Genomic DNA, 24,180 nt, shown 5'->3' on the forward strand with positions numbered 1-24,180 from the left:
CTATCGTTAGCTAGCTAGCTAACGTAAGCTAACTTGCTAGATGTGTTTATCTAGCTATTTCTATTGGTCGTTGTATCATTACTAGATAGAAAATGACTTCAACATCAATATATATGGCATTCAATATGACTTGCGCTAGCCAGAATACCAGCTATGCATCATATTATCACATTCAAAACAACTGGGAACTCGGAAAAAAATTAGCTCCGACTAGGAAGAATGTTTTGAACGTTAACCCAACTCGGGACAGTTTGTAGAGCCCCGACTAGGACAAATCTTTTGAACGTTAACCCAACTCGGGCCAGTTTGTAGAGCCCCGACTAGGACAAATCTTTTGAACGTTAACCCAACTCGGGCCAGTTTGTAGAGCTCCGACGCCATGATTTCGTATGTTCCGAGTTCCCAGGTGGTCTAAACGCGGCATATGAGCTAGCTGACGAAAGCTGTCTAGCCACCTGCTTGTATACAAACTTAGGTTGTACTTGTTACATAGGGTATGTAGCTAAGTTAGGTTATTGACTTTTGACACAGGCAGAGTCATTACCAGAATCCTAGTTATATGGCACTCGTGCCAACTTAAATTACCACTGCCCCCATCATTTTCTAAAGGACCTCCAGTCGTGGGGTATTCTAACAAAATACTTTAGTTATGTTTGAATACTCACACTACCACACTATTTGTGACGTAAATTGAGTATATAGTATGCGTATTGGTCATAGTATGGGTATAGGTAGTATACCAAAAGTTCCCGGATGTCGTACTAAATTCGCCAAAATACGAAGTATATCAGCAGTGGACACTTTCCGTGCTTTTAGGGCCCATAATGCAGTTCTTCCGGAAATGGGCGGGGCTTCACAACGTTTTCAGATTTGAAGGAAACGAAGGACAATATGCAGCGGAAGTACAACAAGAGGGGATACAAATTCATTGCTTTAACCTATTATACGAAATGTTAAGAAAATGTTGAGCAATGTAATAAATGAATGACTTTAACAATAAGTTACCTTATATTATATTGGCTGACAATTTGTTAGCTACCCTGTCCTTACGAACAACATAGCGTGTCATTACAGCAGTATGTACCGGTATGTTGTTTGCTAAATTTAGTTGGCTACTTAAACATCAAACTTGCCAGTATATTAACTATAGGCTAACTAACTACCCAATGTTTATTGACTTAATTATTCCTGTCATTCTTAGCTGGACATTGAGGTGCTTTTGTAAATTCGCTCTGGCTATCTACTCCGATTTCAGCTCACTTTCGTCTGAGTGTACCAGAGCGCAGAATAATGAATTTACGAGTGCTCAACACCCTTTGAATGTGACCGGTGTCAGTAAAATGGTCAGAGTGAGGTGTTCTCTCATTTGTCTGGAAATAGCTAGCAAGCTAGCCAGCGTTAGCCAGTTAGCTTTGGTGTGTTACAGCAGTTGTGAGGTCAGAACACTCAGATCAACCCTACTCTTCGGCCAGAGCATCCAGTGAATAGCTCTGAGAGTGAAACGCTCTGAAATTACAAACGACAATCTGACAACGCTCTGAATTTACGAGCGTACTCTGGCACTCCCAATTGAATTTAAGAACACACCCGAAGTCGTAAAATTTCTAACTAGTAATTTGTTAAGCTAGCAAGAGGTTCCATATCAACAGAATCAACTTCCGATAAACAGGCGAAGAGAGAGTGCGTGCAACTGAAAGCATACTGTTCGTTTATAGTATACTAAAATTAACTAATAGTATGTAGCATATACTCATTAAGTATGTAGTATACAGTATGTTAGTATGGGTATTCGAACACAGCTACAAATTCATTGCTTTAACTAATTATGACAAATGTTAAGAAAATGTTGAGCAATGTAATAAAGTAACAACTTTTCAAATAAGTTACCTTACACGTTATGTTGGCTGACAATTTGATACCTATGCTATCCTTACGAACCACATAGCATCACAGCAGCATGTATGTTAGCCAATTACCTAACGTTAGTTGGCTTCTAATACATCTAACTTGCCAGGCAGTATATTAACTATAATCTAACTATCCAATGTTTCTTGTTTTGATTACTCACGTCATTCTTAGCTAAGTGGTATAGTCATTGTGCGTTCTCACTGGACATTGTTAATTCTGGTTATCTTCTCTGATTTCAGTGCACGTTTGTCTGAGTGTGCCAGAACGCAGAATAACTGATGAATTTACGAACGTTCAACACCCATTGAATGTGACCGGTGTCAGTAAACATTGTCAATAAAGCGTAATTAAATTGTTCCCAGCAGCACAGTTAAAGTCAACAACGCTCTGGATATCATGAAAACAGCCTAACCAGCTCTACTAGGGCGAGTAAAATGGTCAGAGTGAGGTGTTGTCTCATTTTTGTCTGGAAATAGCAAGCAAGCTAACCAACATTAGCCAGTTTAGCTTAGGTGCTTGACTGATCAACCATGCTCCTCGCCCAGAGCATCCAGTGACGAGCACCGAGAGCGAGCAAAACACTCTGAATTTGCGAACGGACAACCTGACAACACTCTGGCACTCCAGATTGACCTTACGAACATATCTGAAATTGTAAAATGTCTAGCTAGCCTTTTGTTATGCTAATAAGCTAGCACGAGGTTGCATAGCAACATCATCAACTTCTGGTCGACAGGTGAAGTGTTAGTACATGCAACTGAAAGGATACCATTTGTTTAAAGTATACTACAATGAACTAATAGTATATCATATGTAGTACATACTCATTAAGTATGTAGTATACAGTATGGGTATTCGAACACAGCTTTTGTCTTGGGGAAACAGGTAGCCTAGCTTTGTGACATAACATCTGGAGTCAGTGGGGCGTTCGATTGGATCACTTATGACAAAGTGGATGACCAGCCTTTCAAAGTGTTGCATTATGGGCAAAAACAATTCCGACATGTCGACTGCATGGGTGATTCTCATGAAACCAGTTTTAACTATGGCAGTACCAAATTGAGTAAGAAATGAGCACAAGTTCATTTAATTTCTTCACTTATATTTCTTCAGAATGAGAACCTTATTCTCAAACACCCCCTTTAAAACACTTAACCTTCCCTTTCCAAAAAACTAAAATTGGGAAAAACCTTGAGAACAATTACCTCACCAACATGGAGGAATGAATGGGCTTTAGTCATGTGGTCAATTGTTTGCTGGTTCATAATGGCAGTCTCCTATTATTTGCAGATTGAGCTAAGGGCCTTTCATTACTGAAAAACACATTTCTAATTTCCACATTTTTAGGTCAGCTTCGGTAATGATAATAAGCTAATTCTAAGGTATAGTTGCTGGTAACTTTAATTATTTACTAGGACCAATGCTTACAACTATTGTATCGATTATTATTATATATTTTTTGAAAAACAATTGGAATGATTAAGTTAGGGTTTATAGAAATATGAGTTTTATAAACCCTGTTTAATTTACTTAAAGAATCAATCTGGAGTTTTTTCAGTAAAGAGCATCCTCCACTTAAAGGTGTATTTTCCACATTTTGACATGTGTACCTGTTTTAGCCCTTACCTATACTGTTGTTTGATATCCCAAGAAAGTTTTCGGTCAATATCCCACATATTTAGATACTTTATAGGCATATCATGTTACGCCATTTGCCCATAGGATCCCATTAGATGTGGAAATACATCTACAGTGCCTTGCGAAAGTATTCGGCCCCCTTGAACTTTGCGACCTTTTGCCACATTTCAGGCTTCAAACGTAAAGATATAAAACTGTATTTTTTTGTGAAGAATCAACAACAAGTGGGACACAATCATGAAGTGGAACGACATTTATTGGATATTTCAAACTTTTTTAACAAATCAAAAACTGAAAAATTGGGCGTGCAAAATTATTCAGCCCCCTTAAGTTAATACTTTGTAGCGCCACCTTTTGCTGCGATTACAGCTGTAAGTCGCTTGGGGTATGTCTCTATCAGTTTTGCACATCGAGAGACTGAAATTTTTTCCCATTCCTCCTTGCAAAACAGCTCGAGCTCAGTGAGGTTGGATGGAGAGCATTTGTGAACAGCAGTTTTCAGTTCTTTCCACAGATTCTCGATTGGATTCAGGTCTGGACTTTGACTTGGCCATTCTAACACCTGGATATGTTTATTTTTGAACCATTCCATTGTAGATTTTGCTTTATGTTTTGGATCATTGTCTTGTTGGAAGACAAATCTCCGTCCCAGTCTCAGGTCTTTTGCAGACTCCATCAGGTTTTCTTCTAGAATGGTCCTGTATTTGGCTCCATCCATCTTCCCATCAATTTTAACCATCTTCCCTGTCCCTGCTGAAGAAAAGCAGGCCCAAACCATGATGCTGCCACCACCATGTTTGACAGTGGGGATGGTGTGTTCAGGGTGATGAGCTGTGTTGCTTTTACGCCAAACATAACGTTTTGCATTGTTGCCAAAAAGTTCAATTTTGGTTTCATCTGACCAGAGCACCTTCTTCCACATGTTTGGTGTGTCTCCCAGGTGGCTTGTGGCAAACTTTAAACAACACTTTTTATGGATATCTTTAAGAAATGGCTTTCTTCTTGCCACTCTTCCATAAAGGCCAGATTTGTGCAATATACAACTGATTGTTGTCCTATGGACAGAGTCTCCCACCTCAGCTGTAGATCTCTGCAGTTCATCCAGAGTGATCATGGGCCTCTTGGCTGCATCTCTGATCAGTCTTCTCCTTGTATGAGCTGAAAGTTTAGAGGGACGGCCAGGTCTTGGTAGATTTGCAGTGGTCTGATACTCCTTCCATTTCAATATTATCGCTTTCATAGTGCTCCTTGGGATGTTTAAAGCTTGGGAAATCTTTTTGTATCCAAATCCAGCTTTAAACTTCTTCACAACAGTATCTCGGACCTGCCTGGTGTGTTCCTTGTTCTTCATGATGCTCTCTGCGCTTTTAACGGACCTCCTGAGACTATCACAGTGCAGGTGCATTTATACGGAGATTTGATTACACACAGGTGGATTGTATTTATCATCATTAGTCATTTAGGTCAACATTGGATCATTCAGAGATCCTCACTGAACTTCTGGAGAGAGTTTGCTGCACTGAAAGTAAAGGGGCTGAATAATTTTGCACGCCCAATTTTTCAGTTTTTGATTTGTTAAAAAAGTTTGAAATATCCAATAAATGTCGTTACACTTCATGATTGTGTCCCACTTGTTGTTGATTCTTCACAAAAAAAATACAGTTTTATATCTTTATGTTTGAAGCCTGAAATGTGGCAAAAGGTCGCAAAGTTCAAGGGGGCCGAATACTTTCGCAAGGCACTGTACAATACCTTCGAACCACACATCTCTATCTCTATCTCCTATCTATCTATCTATCTATCTATCTATCTATCAATAAAAATGTGTGTGTATAATATATATATGTGTGTAACAACCTGTAAAGACCTTGGAGAAATTACTTAAGCATAAAGTTTTTATTTTGTACTTTTTAAGACCACTTTTTTGACTTTTGAAACTACATGCATGCAATTACAGTCAGGGGCATGACCCCACCACATTCTACAATTTGTGTGTCCCCCAGTTTTATCATTGGAATATGCTACAAAACAGGGCAACAGTGTGCTTTAGGACCACACGGACACCACTGAGTGGGCTGACAGGCTGTGTGAAGGCAAAGCTTCTGGAAGGCTGGCTGGACCAGCACAGGAGAGTTAAGCATATTTCAGTGTACACGTTGCGCTCTTTCACCGAGTTGTTTAAAAATAACATTCATTTTCTACTCTTTAGTTGACTGATACAGCTGGCAAGGTAACTGCTGTTTAACTTAACATACATTTTTTATAACGAGGGGTTAATCGCAGTGCTGAGCTAGGATTTTAACTGACATGTAATGTTAGCTATTGTTTCATTCCCTCTCTTGAGGTGAATGATTAAGCTAAGCTAGTGAGTAGCTACTAACGTAAACTCACTCACTTTTGTACATCGCCTTGGTCCGTACAATTGACCTTATTTTAGTGCCCCAAAAACGTAATACTTTCAGATCAACTGTAATGTCAATACCATTGTAAAGCACATTTTCTCCCCTTTCCAACAAAATTAATGAGATGACCTCCACGCTGCCCGTTTCTGCATAATTCAAGAAGGCAATGAGCTCCTTCGGGTTTAAAAAAAAATGGCGGGTGGGGAAGCGAAACTATGCGTGATAGTGAGAAGGAGAGATCTTGTGTGGGAAAATGGCTTTTTTCACTCGATCTGTCCAACTTATCACCTTATCGCCTCTAAAATGTAAATAAAACACTATAAAGAGTTTACATAATGTGTCATTACACACCTATTTGAAGGTTTATGTCGAATTTGAATCGGGTTTTTAGGGCGGTGCTAAAGTAATCTTAGAAGTAAACAACGGCTTTGAGAATGATGATCGCATGCAATGATGACGCAAAAAAGGACTAGGTATCCCCCCTTACCCCCGTCACTGTCCATTTATTGTTTTTAAAGGATGTTAGAAGTGCTACACCCGGTGGAGAGAGATTTGTAAGACAGAAATAGTTGCTTTATGTGTGCTGTACGTTACGGCATGACACATCACGGTGTAACAGAGGGTCCATTTTTTTCTACTTTTCTCCAATACTATAGAGCCATTACCATGTCGATCAACGCTTGAATAGAAACTTAGTTCACACCCCAGATTTTGAAGTCAACACAGTCGCTACAGTCCCATTCGTTTTCTTTGTAGCCTCGTTTGAATGTCGCGGTTGCGCACAATTGTACGGAATGGGGTGAGTTTACGTTACAGCAAGGTCAGCTCTAGCCTCAAGTTATCTTGTCAAATAGCGATATGAGGTGGCTGTTATGAGGTGGCTATTATTACTATCTAATAGCAGTAGAGCAATAGAGGCAGCAAGAATGATGACAGTGACACTTGCTATGTTTGCATAGGCCTATAGGACATAGCCTACCTTTTAGGGGGACTATTTGCTGGCAGAGACAAATAAATGGGTAATCCATACTTATTGAAAACTGAAAAGGCGCAACTCTCGCCCACCATAGTAGTTTAACCTATGTGCGTGTTGTGCCTTTTTCCTTTTCAATTATGATAAAACATTTTGATTGCACTTTGACTCACGTTTGTTGGGCGCCCTCCTTCTTTTCATCTGGATTGTCCAGTGTTTGCTGAACGGAGAGAATAAAATGTTGTACCTGCAAAAATTCACCTCACCTCTGTCACAGACTGGTCTTCCCTGGCTGCCTGACCCTGAGACCCCTGTCACTACGTAACAGGTTGACCAATACAAGGCTTGACAAATTGGTGGCCATCCAGGCAAATTTGAGGCTTTTTGAGCCTGACAACGAGCCATCCTCAACAAGGTTGGAAAGTGATGATATATGGAGTTTACATCCTTATTAATCATCAGCTGTAATAGAGAAATGAGGGGTGCCATAGCCGAGGGGCTACACCAGAGGTTAATGGTTATCTGTAGGAGGAAAGTATATGGTTAATTAAGCTTGGCAGGCATTGATTAGAGGAGAGTGCCCTGGATTAGTGATGGGGGGCAGGGGGGGTCGAGATCAGGTCAGGTCACGTTAAGGGTGAAATAAAAGTTTATGGCCCTTATCACTTAGTGTCCTGCCTAGCAATAAAGATACAATGATTGTACAGTGTTTGTACAGATGTGTAGGAGGAGACAGCCTAGGAGAAAGGGTTAAATATCAGTGCTTGTGTGAAAAGGTCTCTGTTTAATGCAGCTGTATTATATTCCACATAAGGCATCCAGACCTTGTAAAAGTTGCACAGTATAACTTTAATCTTAAAACAAATCTAGTGATACTGTACATAACTTGACATTTCTTACATACATTGTGGGAGGATAACAAAACTTCCAATTAAATGGCAAAGCATTTATACTATAAATGTTAGGTTACAGTTTCTTCTTCTTCCATTTTTCCTGCTGCAAGCGGGAGCGGACTGTCATATAAACGACCTGAGTATGAAAATACGTTTGGTGTTCCACAGAATATTTTGAAACTGTAATTTCTGCTTTGTTTGCATTAGCCTACCAGCATCAACATTTCCAAGCAAACAAAAAAACAGGGAGAAGAGAAAATCTGTAGACAGAGGTCCACCAGTTATGATTTTTCAGCCCAGATAACAATACCGATTATTGGAGGACCAAAAAAAGCTGATACCGTTTAAATCGGCCGATTTGTGTGTTTTCATATACTCCAGAATGTTATGAAGAGTGATCAGATGAATTGCAATTAATTGTAAAGTCCCTCTTTGCCATGCAAATTAACTGAATCCCAAAACAACATTTCCACTGCATTTCAGCCCTGCCACAAAAGGACCAGCTGACATCATGTCAGTGATTCTCTCATTAACACAGGTGTGAGTGACGAGGACAAGGATGGAGATCACTCTGTCATGCTGATTGAGTTGGAATAACAGACTGGAAGCTTCAAAAGGAGGGTGGTGCTTTGAATCATTGTTCTTCCTTTGTCAACCATGGTTACCTGCAAGGAAACACGTGCGTTCATCATTGCTTTGCACAAAATGGGCTTCACAGGCAAGGATATTGCTGCGAGTAAGATTGCACCTAAATCAACCATTTATTGGATCATCAAGAACTTTCAAGGAAAGCGGTTCAATTGTTGTGAAGAAGGCTTCAGGGTGCCCAAGAAAGTCCAGTGCCAGGACCGTCTCCTAAAGTTGATTCAGCTGCGGGATCGGGGCCCCACCAGTACAGGAATGGCTGCAGGCAGGCGTAAGTGCATCTGCACGCACAGTGAGGCTAAGACTTTGAGGATGGCCTGGTGTCAAGAAGGGCAGCAAATAAGCCAGGGATTGGACTGCTGAGGACTGGGGTAAAGTCATTTTCTCTGATGAATCCCCTTTCCAATTGTTTGGGGCATCTGGAAAAAAGCTTGTCCAGAGAAGACAAGGCGAGGGCTACTATCAGTCCTGTGTCATGCCAACAGTAAAGCATCCTGAGACCATTCATGTGTGGGGTTTCTTCTCAGCCAAGGAAGTGGGCTCACTCACAATTTTGCCTAAGAACACAGCCATGAATAAAGAATGGTACCAACACAACCTCAGAGAGCAACTTCTCCCAACCATCCTTGAACAGTTTGGTGGAGCGCATGATGGAGCGCCTTGGCAAAAGTGATAACTAAGTGGCTCGGGGAACAAAACATCAATATTTTGTGTCCATGGCCAGGGAACTCTCCAGACCTTAATCCCATTGAGAACTTGTGGTCAATCCTCAAGAGGTGGGTGGACAAACAAAAACCCACAAATTCTTACAAACTCCAAATATTGATTATGCAAGAATGGGCTGCCATCAGTCAGGATGTGGCCCAGAAGTTAATTGACAGCATGCCAGGGTGGATTGCAGAGGTCTTGAAAAAGAAGGGTCAACACTGCAAATATTGACTCTTTGCATCAACTTCATGTAATTGTCAATAAAAGCCTTTGACACTTGAAATGCTTGTAATTGTACTTCAGTATTCCATAGTAACATCTGACAAAAAATATCTAAAGACACTGAAGCAGCAAACTTTGTGGTAATTAATATTTGTGTCATTCTCAACTTTTGGCCGCGACTGTAATAGTGTGGGCTCAATACCATCTCATTAGTGTGTGATATTGAGAATCAGCTGCACATGTGATGGAAGAATGCATTGTGCATGCAGAGGGTTGCAATTCCATTGATTTGGGGATAGTTGAACCAAAATTGTTGCCACACATTCTCCTTGTTTGACTGGTGAAGGAGAGTCAGGTGTGTTCTACAGGTCTTTCTGGTGGGAGGCATTAGAACATTCTCCTTGTTTGACTGGTGAAGGAGAGTCAGGTGTGTTCTACAGGTCTTTCTGATGGGAGGCATTAGAACATTCTCATTGTTTGACTGGTGAAGGAGAGTCAGGTGTGTTCTACAGGTCTTTCTGGTGGGAGGCATTAGAACATTCTCCTTGTTTGACTGGTGAAGGAGAGTCAGGTGTGTTCTACAGGTCTTTCTGGTGGGAGGCATTAGAACATTCTCATTGTATGACTGGTGAAGGAGAGTCAGGTGTGTTCTACAGGTCTTTGTGATGGGAGGCATTAGAACATTCAGGTGTGTTCTACGGATGCTGAAAGACATTCCAGATAGCTGTAATCACCGTCAGACACACCTGGCTAACTTGATGGGTCATTGTAATCATCTGGTGAAGTGGAGTCTTTTGTTTAGACATGCTATCTGAACAATGAACCATAATCCTAATCCATAGAGTACTAGCAATACAAACCGATTGTCATAGCTAGCTAAAGTTAACCAAATAGGTTCAATGTTAGCTAGCTAACATTCCTGGCAACAATTTAGGTATGCTTTTTTGCCGACGTTTACTTACACAGACAATATTCAACTGGTGTTGAGTTTTCCTAAATTCATCAGTTATTCTGTACGCTGGTATACTCAGACGAGAGTGCTCTGAAACAGTTTTTGCAGTGACATTCTATTGAAATGGATACTTGCATAGTGAGTCATATAGAGTCTTTTTATTTTTTTACTACGCAATACATTTTATTTTATTTTTAAAAAGCAGTGTTAAATCAGATTAATTATACTGAACAGCTCAAATAGACAGAAGCGTGCTAAATGGCAGACCAATCCAAACTCATCCCTCAGCATGTCCAGCCCACTCATTATCTGAGCCAATCATGGCTGGCGGGAAGATTGCGGTCTTTTTCTGTGGCTAAACCAACTAGGCTCGTAATTTAACAATTGTATTTGTATTTTCAGATTGCATACAAGTTTATTATTAAGACATATGAAAGTTCAGATGTTCGAGAAGGTATTTCTGACAAAAAAAAAAATTTGATAAAAATTAAATTTACGTTCAAACGTCTCTCCTGTGAAGTAGTGACCCTAGTTTCCTGAATCCTGAAGTTTCCTGAATCGGGTCACGTGTTATTTCATAGTTATCAAGGCCACTTAGCGCTTATAATGATGTTTAAGCTGCTGATGTTTTCATCAGTTGACTGCCTGGATTTTGACTGTGGTTGGGGCATTTTAATTTAATTTTTTAAAAATAAGTTGTTACCATCTTCCAACACATGCTTTCTGTTTCATAGCTGTAACAAAGGCACTCCATGAATAATAACATTGATTGAACACTTGAATTTTTTTTTCTCATAAAGCCTAGAGTAACATAAACTAATAAATTCTATTGTGGTATTGGAAATAACATACAAATCATATTCATTTCAAGCTAAAGTGTACTGTTAGCTAGCTAGCTGATAGCTGTTATTATTTGTTTCACAGAGCCGTTTGCTGTTCTAGTTAGAGCCTAATGTTAGCTTGCTAACATTGAACATGGTTGGTTAGCTCCCAGCACTGTGGCAAAATTATATTCGCAATGTCAATAAGCAAAAAACAAACAACCAAAACAGCGATAGCCACTATAATGTCAAATCAGATTTTTTTGTCATGAGTAGAGTACCATTCGATCAATTTTTGTGGCTCCATGACTATGGTGTGTTGACATTAACCTGTTGACGTTAGCTAGCTAGCTATGTATGGAATGCAGGCACATCAGGTTCTGTATGGAATGCAGGCACATTATGGGACACAGGCCAGGTCATTATCAATTATATTTGTATTTATTTTTAAAATGGTGTGACCAAATCATATGCTGTGGGAAAAGTTAGTGTAGAACCCCTGATTTGCCCCGCTGGGTTAATGGTAAGAAGGAAAAGGAAATTAATGCCATCATCGCTGTCTGTTACTGTAAAAGGAAGTGGTGTTAGTCCCATTTTAAGCAAAAGTCCCATTAAAACTATTAGCCTACCTCCTGCCCTGTCAAATTCCAAAGGGTATCCTCTAGGCCTAGGCTATATGTGCAATTTATGCTCGAAGTGTTTCATATTACTCAATCCCATTGATCTCTCTCTACCCCACATCCCTCTCTGTCTCTGTGTGTCAGGTGTGAAGCTGAGGAAAACCATGGAGCAGTCTGACCCAGCCTCTGCCTCAGACCTGGCCGAGGAATCTGAGGTCAACTCCCTGCCAAAGGGGTCATCAGTGGTCAACAAGAGCAACAGGAGTGACACAACGATGGAGGAAAATGAGGTCTGTGCAGAAAGGGGGATTGACATCAAACAGGAGAGTCTGGAGGGAGATGGAATACAACACGAGAAGAAGAAAAAGTGCCAGCAAGAGGGTGGAGAGGAGTCTGTCAATGTGGACATTAGCTGTGATATTGGGACAGCCTCAATCGAAGACGCAAGAACTCTTGTAGATGAGACAACTGAACCTCCACTCTCGGTCTTGGAAAGCACCAACTCGGTTTTGGAGGTGACGATAGAAAGCTTGTCGTCGCTTCTGGGCAAGGCAGTGGAATCTCCACCCGCTATTCTAGTTGGAGTGGGTGACTGCTCAACCGCTATTCCGAACAGATACGCAGAATCTCAACCAGCAGATGTCGATGTCCCCCTCAAGTGCTCCCTGGAACCCTCCCCCACAAAGGAAAACGTCACCAATAGCCCAGCCACACCCTCCACACCCAGCTCTGCCTTTGCGGACCCTGGAATTTCCAGTCCACGAACGATGGCCCCCACGAACACCAACTCTTTGCCCAGCCCCTACGACACGGACTGCAGCCGCAAGCTCATGACTCAGATCCAGCGGTCGGTCTCCCAGGAGTCCCTATTGGATGAGCTGGAGCAGGAGCTGTTCTCCTGCCAGCTGCCTGAGAGAGGGGGAGGGGGGCGCAAGGGTGGACCCCATGTAAATGGCATGCAGGCTGACCAGGACGGCTCCCCAATGGTTTTCGAGAAGTGCATCCAGTACAAGTATGTGCAGCAGGAAAAGGCTATTAAAAGGTAATCCATTCCATGGTGATGTGTAACAAAGTCTTGACGTTTGTTAGCAGTTGATGTTACTCTTCAATAACCCCAAAGCAAATCGGGGACGAAATTTGGTTTATTCAAAGGGGACAAATCATAAATGTTATGCTGAGAGGTAGATGTTCATTCTCCCCTGTCCTCAGTGATTCTCTCTACAGAACAAAGGGACAGGATGTAGTTTTATAACTCAACTCTAGCCTGTGGTTGACCAATTAGAATTCCTTGCAATAAAATTTGGCCAATGGCCAGATAACAAGTATCTTGTTTCAGGCTCAATGCCTAGACAAATTCATCCCATGTCTCTGACCCATTGATAATTAATTCCCCTTTACAGAAAAAAAACACTTTCCATTGATTGTTAATTCCCTCTTGACCTTTAGTACGCGTGGTGTATTTATCTTCAAAATATTCTTACAAGTTGTATGTCGCTATAATTTGGTATATTGTGTGCCAAGTAAACATTCACATGATACCATTGTAGGTCTACTGTATATCCCTGCATTTTTTGCGGATAGATGAATTATCCTATATCCTATCCTTATGCACGTTCTGCAATCACAAGCTGTAATATCCCAAACCTGTTCTGTAGAAAATGGCCTCTTGTCTATTTGAAAAGTTTTGCTAAGCTATGCTTTTTAATAGAGATATTGTACTTTTGAAGGACAAAAACATACTTCATATACAATTTCCATCCCTGTTCATGCGTCTGTGTGGCTGTACCCTTACGCTTGGATTGTTGACCTTTTTATAGGCTACTGGATGAAAACAACAAGCATCAGGAGCTGGTCCTGGGTATCTGCTCAGAGAAGGACACCATGAGGGAAGAACTGAAGAGGAGGGTGGAGACTGAGAAAAAGCACATGGGCACCGTGAAGAAGGTAAGCACTCCAACTCCAGACTGGTGTCACTTCCATTAAGCTGCCTCATGGCTGGCTCGGACAAGGCTGGCTTACTACTTACTCCAACGGTTTCCATTTAGACATCTTCTCACCTGAGTTTCCCTTTTGAATGATCTAATATCGGCAGTTTACGGAGATGCTACAAGTTCACTCAATTGTGAATAATGATACTGATGCCGCAATAATACTGTTCCCCCCCCCCCCCCCCCCCCCCCCCCCACACAAATGCATCTCAACCTACTTTACTAATGAAAACCCAGGTTGAACCTTCAAAAGATCAAGCCATGGTGGCAAGAGAAAACTGACTGTTGAGAAATCATACTCTTGAGGTGGAGCCCATCCTCTTTGCCTGGCTAGGGCTGTGTCGGTAATGCAAATAACTGCCGATCTGATGGTAATCCACTGATCTGATGGTAATCCACTGATTTGATGGTAATCCACTGATTTGATGGTAATCCACTGATCTGATATGGTAATCCACTGATCTGATATGGTAATCCACTGATCTGATATGGTAATCCACTGATCTGATATGGTAATCCACTGATCTGATGGTAATCCACTGATCTGATAAACACTTTTAGCATCTCCGGGCTTCCGTGCACAGCCTAAAAGCCACTGATGCAGACCTTTTGGAACATCTACATTTTAAAATGTCTAACAAATCTATTTAATAGAGCCTCCACCATCACAGTAAATATATTTATTTTAGGCAGGTCTAAAGAAACATGATATGAGGGAAATGTAGCCTATTTCAGATGAACAGAATAGCATATTTTGAGTTGTCCTTATGTTTGGCCTTGATCTGGCAATGTGGGCTACACTTGTTCATTTAGCAGAAATATGTGCTTGTAATTCCCGTGGAATTATTTTATAGTAAGAAGTATACAATTGAACATAGCTGAATAAAATACAAATGATATTGTTCCCAACCGATTTCCAAGGGACTGCGCCCACACGGCTATTCTGTATTGAGCGGTTAAAGTTTATCATTTGAAACAGGTCTTTCTATACAGCTGTATCACAGTCAACACACCTACAGTGCATTCGGAAAGTATTCAGTTCCCCTTGACTTTTTCCACATTTTGTTATGTTACAGCCTTATTCTGAAATGGATTAAATAGTTTTCCCCCCTCATCAATCTACACATCTACACCCCATAATAACAAAGCAAAAACAGGATAATTTTTTTTAACATCTTACCATAAATGTTCCAGTAGATTTTACTGTAACTCGGCCACTCAGGAACAATCACTGTTTTCTTGGTAAGCATCTCCAATGACAATTTGGCCTTTGGAAAAACTACGCAATCCTTAATGATTACAAGCGTACCCATAACATGATCCACTATGCTTGTAAATATGGAGAGTGGTACTCTGTAATGTGTTGTAATGGATTTGCCCCAAACATACTTTTAATTTTTATTATTTTTTTATTTAAATGTTACATTTTTACCCCTTTTTCTCCCCAATCTCGTGGTATCCAATTGTTTTAGTAGCTACTATCTTGTCTCATCGCTACAACTCCCGTACGGGAGAGACGAAGGTTGAAAGTCATGCGTCTCCCGATACACAACCCAACCAAGCTGCACTACTTCTTAACACAGCGCGCATCCAACCCGGAAGCCAGCCGCACCAATGTGTCGGAGGAAACACCGTGCACCTGGCAACCTTGGTTAGCGTGCATTGCGCCCGGCCCGCCACAGGAGTCGCTGGTGTGCGATGAGTCAAGGATATCCCTACCGGCCAAGCCCTCCCTAACCCGGACGACGCTGGGCCAATTGTGCGTCACCCCACGGACCTCCCGGTTGCGACAGAGCCTGGGCGCGAACCCAGAGTCTCTGGTGGCACAGCTGGCGCTGCAGTACAGCGCCCTTTTATTACTTTAGTGCCTTGTTACAAACCGGATGCATGTTTTGGAATAATTTTATTCTGCACAGGCTTCTTAATTTTCACTCTTTCAATTAAGTTAGTATTGTGGTGTAACTACAATGTTGTTGATCCATCCTCAGTTTTCTCCTATCAAAGCCATTAAACTCTGTAACTGTTTTAAAGTCGCCGTTGGCCGCGGGGTGAATTCCCTGAGCGGTTTCCTTCCTCTCCGGCAACGCCTGTATCTTTGTAGTGCTTGGTTGTATTAAAATACCATCCAAAGTGTAATTTATAACTTCACCATGCTCAAAGGGATATTCAATGTGGTTGAATCTGTGTTAGAAATTCACTGCTCGACTGAGGGACCTTACAGACAAATGTATGTGTGGGGTACAGAGATGAGGTCATCACAGAGTGATTTCTGCTCCAGAATGTATTATTGCAAGCGTAAATAAGGAGGTTGAATACTTATTGACTACAAATATTTCAGTTTTTAATTTTAAAATAATTTGTTTACATTTCGAAAAAATGTGATTACACTTTGACATTATGGAGTATTGTGTGTAGGCAAGTGACAAAAAAAATCTACATTTTAATACATTTTTTCGGGCTGTAACACAGAAAAATGTGGATACAGTGAAGGGTTTTGAATAGTTTCTGAAGCACTGTTATGTATGTTGGCATGCTTATCAGTCAGGCAGGTTAAGCCAGGTCTGTCCCTGTCTAACCTGACGGACCTGTCCTCTACTCTTTGTTGCTCCTGGGTGATGTTTCTCCTAGATACAGCTCTAGGATCATCTTTTCCTCCCCCTATCCTAACCATTAGGGGGGGGAAATGCACAAAGATAAGTGTCTAGGGGCAACTTCACCCTACAACGTATTTTGTGTCTCTCCCAGTTGGAGGGCCGGGTGGAGGAGCTGCTGAGGGAGCTGAAGGAGTCCAGGGACAAACTGGTTTACCAGGATGGCGCCGCGAAGAACGCCCTGCAACAGTTGCACAGAGAGACTGCCTACCGGCTGGAGCAGGTAAGCTCCCGGAGAAAGAGGATGTCAAGAAGACCCTTGCATAGCAGTGCACGACAGTCCGAGACAGGTAGAAAAAAAATGTCAGGCAAGCAGTATAATATATTTAAATTAGCTCAATGTGTCTTCAGCATGAAGTGAGAAAACACTTGTCTCCGGATTACATCTTCAAACTAAGGGCAACCATGGCATCCGACAGGAGACGCATCCAATCATGAATGATGTATAGGGGTAAGAAAGTCTAGCTAGCTACTTTATCAGATATTACATGTTTCTGATTTTGACAGAAATAGGCATTTGCTTGGCTAGCTGTAGCCTAATGTTAGCTAGCTAACATTGAACCTGGTTGGTTGGCTACCTAATTAATGTGGGGTAGTGAGTTGTGATTATGGTTCATTGTTTACCTCGCTAGTTAGCTAACGTTACGTGTATGACCTTATTCGTATCTCAGAGCTATTTGCTTAGCTAGCTATAGCCTAATGTTAGCTAGCTAACATTGAACCTGGTTGGTTAGCTACCTGCAGGGATTATGGGTTATTGTTTACCTAGATAGCTACATGTATTTACAAAAGACTATGCAAGTAACCATTTTGAGTGCGTTCGTAAATTCAGTCTGGCCGTCTACTCTGATTTCAGAGCACTCTCGTCTGAGTGTGCCAGAGAGCGCAGTTTAATTTGCGAACGTTCAACACATGTTGAATATGGCTGGTGTCAGTAAACGTTGGCAAAAAAGCAAATTAAAATGTTGCCAGCAGCGCAGTTACAGTCCCCAACGCCCTGGATAACATGAAAACAGCCTAACCAGCTCTGCTTAGGTGAGTTAAATGGTCAGAGTGGGGTGTTCTCTCATTATTTGTCTGGAAGTAGCTAGCCAATGTTAGCCAGTTAGCTTTGGTTCTTGACTGTCGTCGTGAGGTCTGACCGTTCGGATCAACCCTACTCATCGACCTGAGCGTCCGGTGTGCGCTCTGAACGCGAAACTCTCTGAATTTACGAACAGACAATCTGACAGCACAGTTACAGTCACCAACCCCCTGGATAACATAACAGCCTTCTCTGCTAGGGTGAGTAATGTTCAGTGAGCTGTTCGCAAGTTACCTTGGGTGCTTGACTGCTCTTAGTACATTCAGATCAACCCTTAAAGATATGGGTGGGACTAAAATTAAAGTGGGTGTGAACGATGCTGAATTGGTGTAGACAAAGAAGGGGTCTCCAATAGTAGTACCAAAACATTCAAATGCCATTTTCTCAAAAGTGCACAGGGCCAGATATGATGGGCCTTCTGTTAATATTTAGCAGAGAGTCAATCAGCTCTTTAAAATCCAGTTTCAGCTGTTCAGATCTGCCCTTCAGGGAGCAGCTTAGTAATGTAATTTACTCGATCTCCGGGATAGGACATTGTTTTTGCACCAGGAAATGTCACATTTCTTACCATGGAGCTGCCCAAAAAAACAGCTTGTGAGAAGGATGAGGAAATCCTCCCACGCTTCACAGGATTCAGAGAACCCTTTATGGACAGGCGAGAGGCAGGATTACTTGACCCCGTTGCTCCTGGTGCAGGCATCCGACAGATGGAGAAGCCTCCCTCAATCCAGAGCAGGGACGGAAGGCTACTTCGAAATCATATTAGTAGGTACTGTGGCTGCAGACAGAGGCACCCTCAAAGGTGCAGGATGATCAGGCTAGACGGCAAGACGATCCGCTCCGGGCCTCTTGTTGGGAGTGTAGATTGCTTTGCGGCAGGCTGTTGTTTTCGGATTCCACTGCTCGTGACATGCGACCATTGTTGATTGCCTTGCTCCTCTTGCTGTGCTCCTTCAACTCCGCTATCAGATGTGGGAGCTCCGGGCAACACCGGCCAGTCGGATGAAGACAAACATCAAGGTGGAGATGCATCCAACAATCACCAACGCCGTCCAGCGGCGTCCAGCCACCTCAATCCTATAATTGTCCCAAAACAAAGCATGGTAGATACAGCGATGGCACCGTTAATTTATTTCTCCAGACAGTGGGCTCCACTGCAAAACTTATCTGGTACCAAATTTGTTCTCTTGATGGCCTGCAGCTTATCGTCTCTGTCAAGCATGCTTCAACCTGTCTTTTAGGCGGGATTCTGGGAGAAGAAATAGCTCTGTATTCATTTTTAATGAATAGCGGTTTGGTTTTAATCAGAAATAACAAACCGAGTTTTTCCAGCATACAATGTTCAGCTTCGCACTATGGCGAGATCCTGAGGCTCATTGCTGTTCATTTTCATGTCTCACATGATAATGCACGGCCCATGTCACAAGGACATGTACCCAATTCCTGGAAGTTGAAAATGTTCCTGTACTTCCATAGAACATAGTCACCAGACATGTCACCCATTGAGCATGTTAGGGATGCTCTGGATCGATGTGTATGACCGCATGTTCCATTTCCCGCCAATATCCAGTGAGTTCACACAGCCATTGGAGAGGACAACATTCCACAGGCCACAATCAACAGCCTGATCAACTCTATGCGAAGGAGATGTGTCGCGTAGCATGATGCAAATGGTGGTCACACCAGATACTGACTAGTTTTCGGATACAGCTAGCTTTAATGTATCTGTATTCTCAGTCAGGTGAAATCCATAGATTAGGGCCGAATGAATTTACTTCCCTTAATTTGATGCACATACCACTACCCACCGCCAGTTACAAACACAAACAAACTCATCCACATCATACAGGAATATTCATACAGTGAGTAACCTTGTGTAAGACTTGAAGACTTGTGTTAGTTCCCCTGAGATAAAGAAGATTTCACATTTGAATGGTTTTGTGGTTGTGCCTTGCTCATGGGCCCAATAGCGTCTTGGTCTACCTCTCGTCTAACCTGGCTTAGGCTTACATCCTGCCCCATAGATCAGCAAGGTAACAAGAGACCAGGTTTTAACAACAGCAACTGTCTGGCTCAAACCCGCAAGATTTGTTGTCAGCCCTGGAATTTAAACTTTCAACTTTCCATTTACTGGCCTGCCACTCTAACCTCTTTAGTTATCAAATAAGGTTACTCAACATGCAAGCATGGTTTACAGAACTACATTCGTTACACTCCACCACCCATTTGACCTCCTCACAGATCCCAGTCATGGCACCAATGGTACAGACTGGTTTTTAACCTATGTCTCCTGCAGGCCACAAGACGGTTACCCTGCTAAGCTTAAGCGTAGACAATAGCTCAGGAAGTGTACACAAGTCTCCAGGTCTGAGACAAGTTTACTACACACCTACATCAACTTTTCAAGTGCCATCCCCTACTGCCTCTGTCTCTTTGATTAAAGCACTTTCTCCCTAAACTGCTACAAGGGCAATACTGTACTGCTCCAAGCCTGTTCAGTGTTTGGTGTGTCATGGAGTTGGTACTGGGACAGCAAAAACACATGTTTCCATTATGCAGTATACTTTTATTTATATATTTTAATATATTTGTAATATATTTTATTTTTTTGTGCGTGATTTTGTCACGCTCCCCGTAGCCAATGTGAGGAAGACCTTTCAAACAGGTTAACATTCAGTCAGATTACCAGGACGCTTACTGACCAGCTAGCAAGTGTCTTCAATTACATTTTCAACTTCTCCCTGACCGAGTCTCTAATACCTACATGTTTCAAGCAGACCTCCATAGTCCCTGTGCCCTAGAACACCAAGGTAACCTGTCTAAATTATTTTTGCTGTTCACCCACAACTGCGTGGCCGCGCACGACTCCAACACCACCATTTAGTTTGCCAATGACACAATGGTAATAGGCTTGACAACCGACGACAATGAGACAGCCTATAGGGAGGAGTTCAGAGACCTAGCAGTGTGGTGCCAGGACAACAACCTCTCCCTCAATGTTAGCAAGACAAAGGTGCTGAGTGTGGACTACAGGGAACAGAGGGCCTAGCACGCCCCCATTCACAGCTGTAGTGGAGCAGGTCAAGAGTTTCATGTTCCTCTGTGTCCACATCACTAAGGATCTATCATGTTCCAAACACACCAACACTGTCATGAAGAGGGCACGACATTGCCCCTTCCCCCTCGGGGCTGAACCGATTTGGCCCTCAGATCCTCAAAAAGTTCTACAGCTACACCATTGAGATCATCTTGACTGGCTGCATCACCGCTTTGTGTGGCAACTGTTTGGCGAAACGACCGTAAGGCGCTACAGAGGGCAGTTTGTACGGCCCAGTACATCACTGGGGCCGAGCTTCCTGCCATCCAGGACCTGCAGGAGACATAGGTTAAAAACCAGTCTGTACCATTGGTGCCATGACTGGGATCTGTGAGGAGGTCAAATGGGTGGTGGAGTGTAACGAATGTAGTTCTGTAAACCATGCTTGCATGTTGAGTAACCTTATTTGATAACTAAAGAGGTTAGAGTGGCAGGCCAGTAAATGGAAAGTTGAAAGTTTAAATTCCAGGGCTGACAACAAATCTTGCGGGTTTGAGCCAGACAGTTGCTGTTGTTAAAACCTGGTCTCTTGTTACCTGGTCTCTTGCTATACCAGGAGGTGTCAGAGGAAGGCCCTAAGAATTTTCAGACTCCAGCCACCCAACTCATACTGTTCTCTCTGCAAGCAGTACAGGAGTGCCAAGTCTGGGACCAAAAGGCTCCTGAGCAGGTTCTAGCCCCAAGGCATAAGACTGCTAAATACAGTAGTTTGTCCGGGTAGCTATTTGGTTAACTATTTAACAATCTGCATTGAACATTTTTGCACTTTTTTGACTCATCACATACGCTGCTGCTACCGTTTACTACCTGTCACTTTATTCCTAGTTACAGTGCATTCAGAAAGTCTTCAGACTCCTTGACTTTTTCCACATTTTGTTACGTTTCACCGTTACTCGGGCTATTTTCAGGTCTCTCCAGAGATGTTCGATCGGGTTGAAGTCCCAGCTCTGGTTGGGCCACTCAAGGACATTCAGAGACTTGTCCCGAAGCCGCTCCTGCCTTGTCTTTGCTGTGTGCTTAGGGTCATTATCCTGTTGGAAGGTGAACCTTCACCCCAGTCTGAGGCCCTGAGCACTCTGGAGCAGATTTTCATCAAGGATCTCTCTGTACTTGGCTTCGTTCATCTTTCCCTCGATCCTGACTCGTCTCCCAGTCCCTGCCGCTGAAAAATATCCCCACAGCATGATGCTGCCACCACCATGCTTCACCGTAGGGATGGGGCCAGGTTTCCTCCAGATGTGATGCTTGGCATTCAGGCCAAAGAGTTCAATCTTGGTTTTCATCAGACCAGAGAATCTTGTTCTTAATGGTCTGAGAATATTTTAGGTGCCTTTTGGCCAACTCCGAGTGAGTTATGTGCCTTTTACTGAGGAGTGGCTTTCGTCTGGCCACTCTACCATAAAGGCCTGATTGGTGGAGTGTTGCAAAGATTGTTGTCCTTCTGGAAGGTTCTCCCATCTCCACAGAGGAAATCAAGAACCCTGTCAAAGTGACCATCGGTTCTTGGTCACCCACCTGACCAAGGCCCCTCTCCCCTGATTGCTCAGTTTGCCCAGGCGGCCAGCTCTTGGAATAATCTTGGTAGTTCCACACTTCGTTCATTTTAAGAATGATGGAGGCCACTGTGTGCTTGAGGACCTTCAATGGTGCAGACATTTTTTGGTACCCTGCCTGCAATTTTGCTTTAGTAAATAATAGCCTACTTCTTACTACTCATTTATCTATTGTTGTTTAGACTAAGCTGTCTGATCATAACATATAAGTTAGCTTATTTGTACTTTTTGAAGTGTTGATTATATGAAGTGAAGTGTTTAAACTTAAGAGATCTGTTATTAATAATGAACTAGTGTCCAATATCGATTAATCACTTAATCCTGCAATAAAGAGGGAAAAGTGGTTCTGTCCAATGTGTGTGTGTGTTGTATTCTCAAATTAACTTTCCCTTTTTTGTCTAATTGTAAGATCTCCAATCTGTTTTATTTGATACTCACTCACTCACTCACTCACTCACTCACTCACTCGCTCACTCGCTCACTCGCTCACTCGCTCACTCACTCACTCACTCACTCACTCACTCGCTCACTCGCTCACTCGCTCACTCACTCGCAAACCATATACCAGATTCTGTACATGTCCTTTAAGTGCTGACATAAAATTGTTTAGTGGAACCCTGGTAATTTAGGTACAGTATGGAGATGAAAATTAGACTACAGAAAATGAACATTACATATTTTATTCATTTTAATGTTGCTTGCAAAAATGTTGCAGTTGTTCCCATAGATAGACAGTACATGGTTGTTCTATGTATGACTGATCCTGGATAAGCTGGCGACAGGGCTAACACAACTAAACCTTTAGGTCAATAATATGCTGTTTTATAAAAATGTTGTTGGCTTTTAAATCTTAAGAGAATTTGAACTTGCTATTAGCTATCTAATTATACCTAGTTAGCGTACAAGGTTAGCTGACTTTTCTCTAAACAAACCTCAATGTCGCTAGCTACTTCTTGTCCCTCATGCTAGCTTGTGGCTCTTTTACAAGATTCAGACATTTGTATATGGCAGTAATAATCAAATCACATTTTATTGGTCACATACACATATTTAGCAGATGTTATTGCTGGTGTAGAGAAATGCTTGTAAAAGAGCTAGAAACAGAGTGGCCATATTTGTTGGTGCAGTCTTTAAAACCTTGCCTCATCTTAACCTAATAAGCATGATGATCAGATATGATCATATGTCAAATGTATTTTCTTGATGAATGAAAAATGAGGAGTAGATAATCGTACGAAATAGATTCGGGAGTGCTTGTTTGATTAGAAAGTGTACTCTTTAAAAAATATATTTATATTTTTTTTAGGGTTATGAGGTCGCCAGGCATCAATCCGAGAGTATATATGACCCACCACCTTCATTTGGTCCTATGTAGCAACATTTTAATGACTATCTCTGATAAACACACACTATATCAAATAAAATGAAAGTTTGCTCCATGGCAGACCAATCCGAACTCATCTCTCGGCATGTCCAGCCCACCCATTATCTTAGCCAATCATGGCTAAGGGGAAAGTTCCTGTCTTTTTCTGTGGCTAAACCAACTAGGCTAATAATTTAACAATTTTATTCATATTTACAGATGGAATACAAGTTTGTTATTAAGGCACGTGTTCCAGATGGCATTTCTGCTCCAAAGAAATTCTCAAATTCCTCTGCTGTGAAGTAGTGATGTGCTACATATACCTATCTTCCTGGAATAGGTCACATACGTTGGAGAGCTTTTGGATTGTAGTTGGTCTTATTAGATTTGTCCCGCATGTCCAGAATGGCATTCATGTCTGTCTCTCAATAACCAGTTGGAATTAAGTTAAATCTAACATGTATAATGTTCAGAGAATCAGAAAAGATTCAGAAAACTTAGGATCATATGAATTTGGAGCATACACATCAATAAAGGCAATTTTCTTTCCATTATGGATACGTTTAAGGAAAGGAAAGTGATAATGCCTTCTTGGACTTTGCCTTTACCAAGGACGGTGATTTTCATTTTATTATATATCATTATGGTTACACCTTTAGTTT

The 24,180-nt window shown here is 41.9% G+C and overlaps 1 protein-coding gene across 2 annotated transcripts in view; it reads left to right on the plus strand.

Annotated features, from left to right (window-relative positions):
* The window catches only part of ccdc186 (coiled-coil domain containing 186), a 117,155-nt gene that overhangs the window by 479 nt on the left and 92,496 nt on the right, over nucleotides 1-24,180 (plus strand). For both annotated transcript variants that reach the window (XR_016489282.1, XM_036955616.2), the window contains exons 2-4: nucleotides 11,927-12,824; nucleotides 13,600-13,726; nucleotides 16,516-16,644. Coding sequence is in view for 1 of the 2 variants with exons in the window: in XM_036955616.2 (XP_036811511.2) it covers nucleotides 11,947-12,824; nucleotides 13,600-13,726; nucleotides 16,516-16,644 (1,134 nt within the window). In the remaining variant the exon portion in view is untranslated. The remainder of the gene's footprint in view (nucleotides 1-11,926; nucleotides 12,825-13,599; nucleotides 13,727-16,515; nucleotides 16,645-24,180) is intronic.

This window comes from Oncorhynchus mykiss, chromosome 20, assembly GCF_057628025.1.
Source record: "Oncorhynchus mykiss isolate SJ-2025 chromosome 20, ASM5762802v1, whole genome shotgun sequence".
Taxonomy (NCBI): domain Eukaryota; kingdom Metazoa; phylum Chordata; class Actinopteri; order Salmoniformes; family Salmonidae; genus Oncorhynchus; species Oncorhynchus mykiss.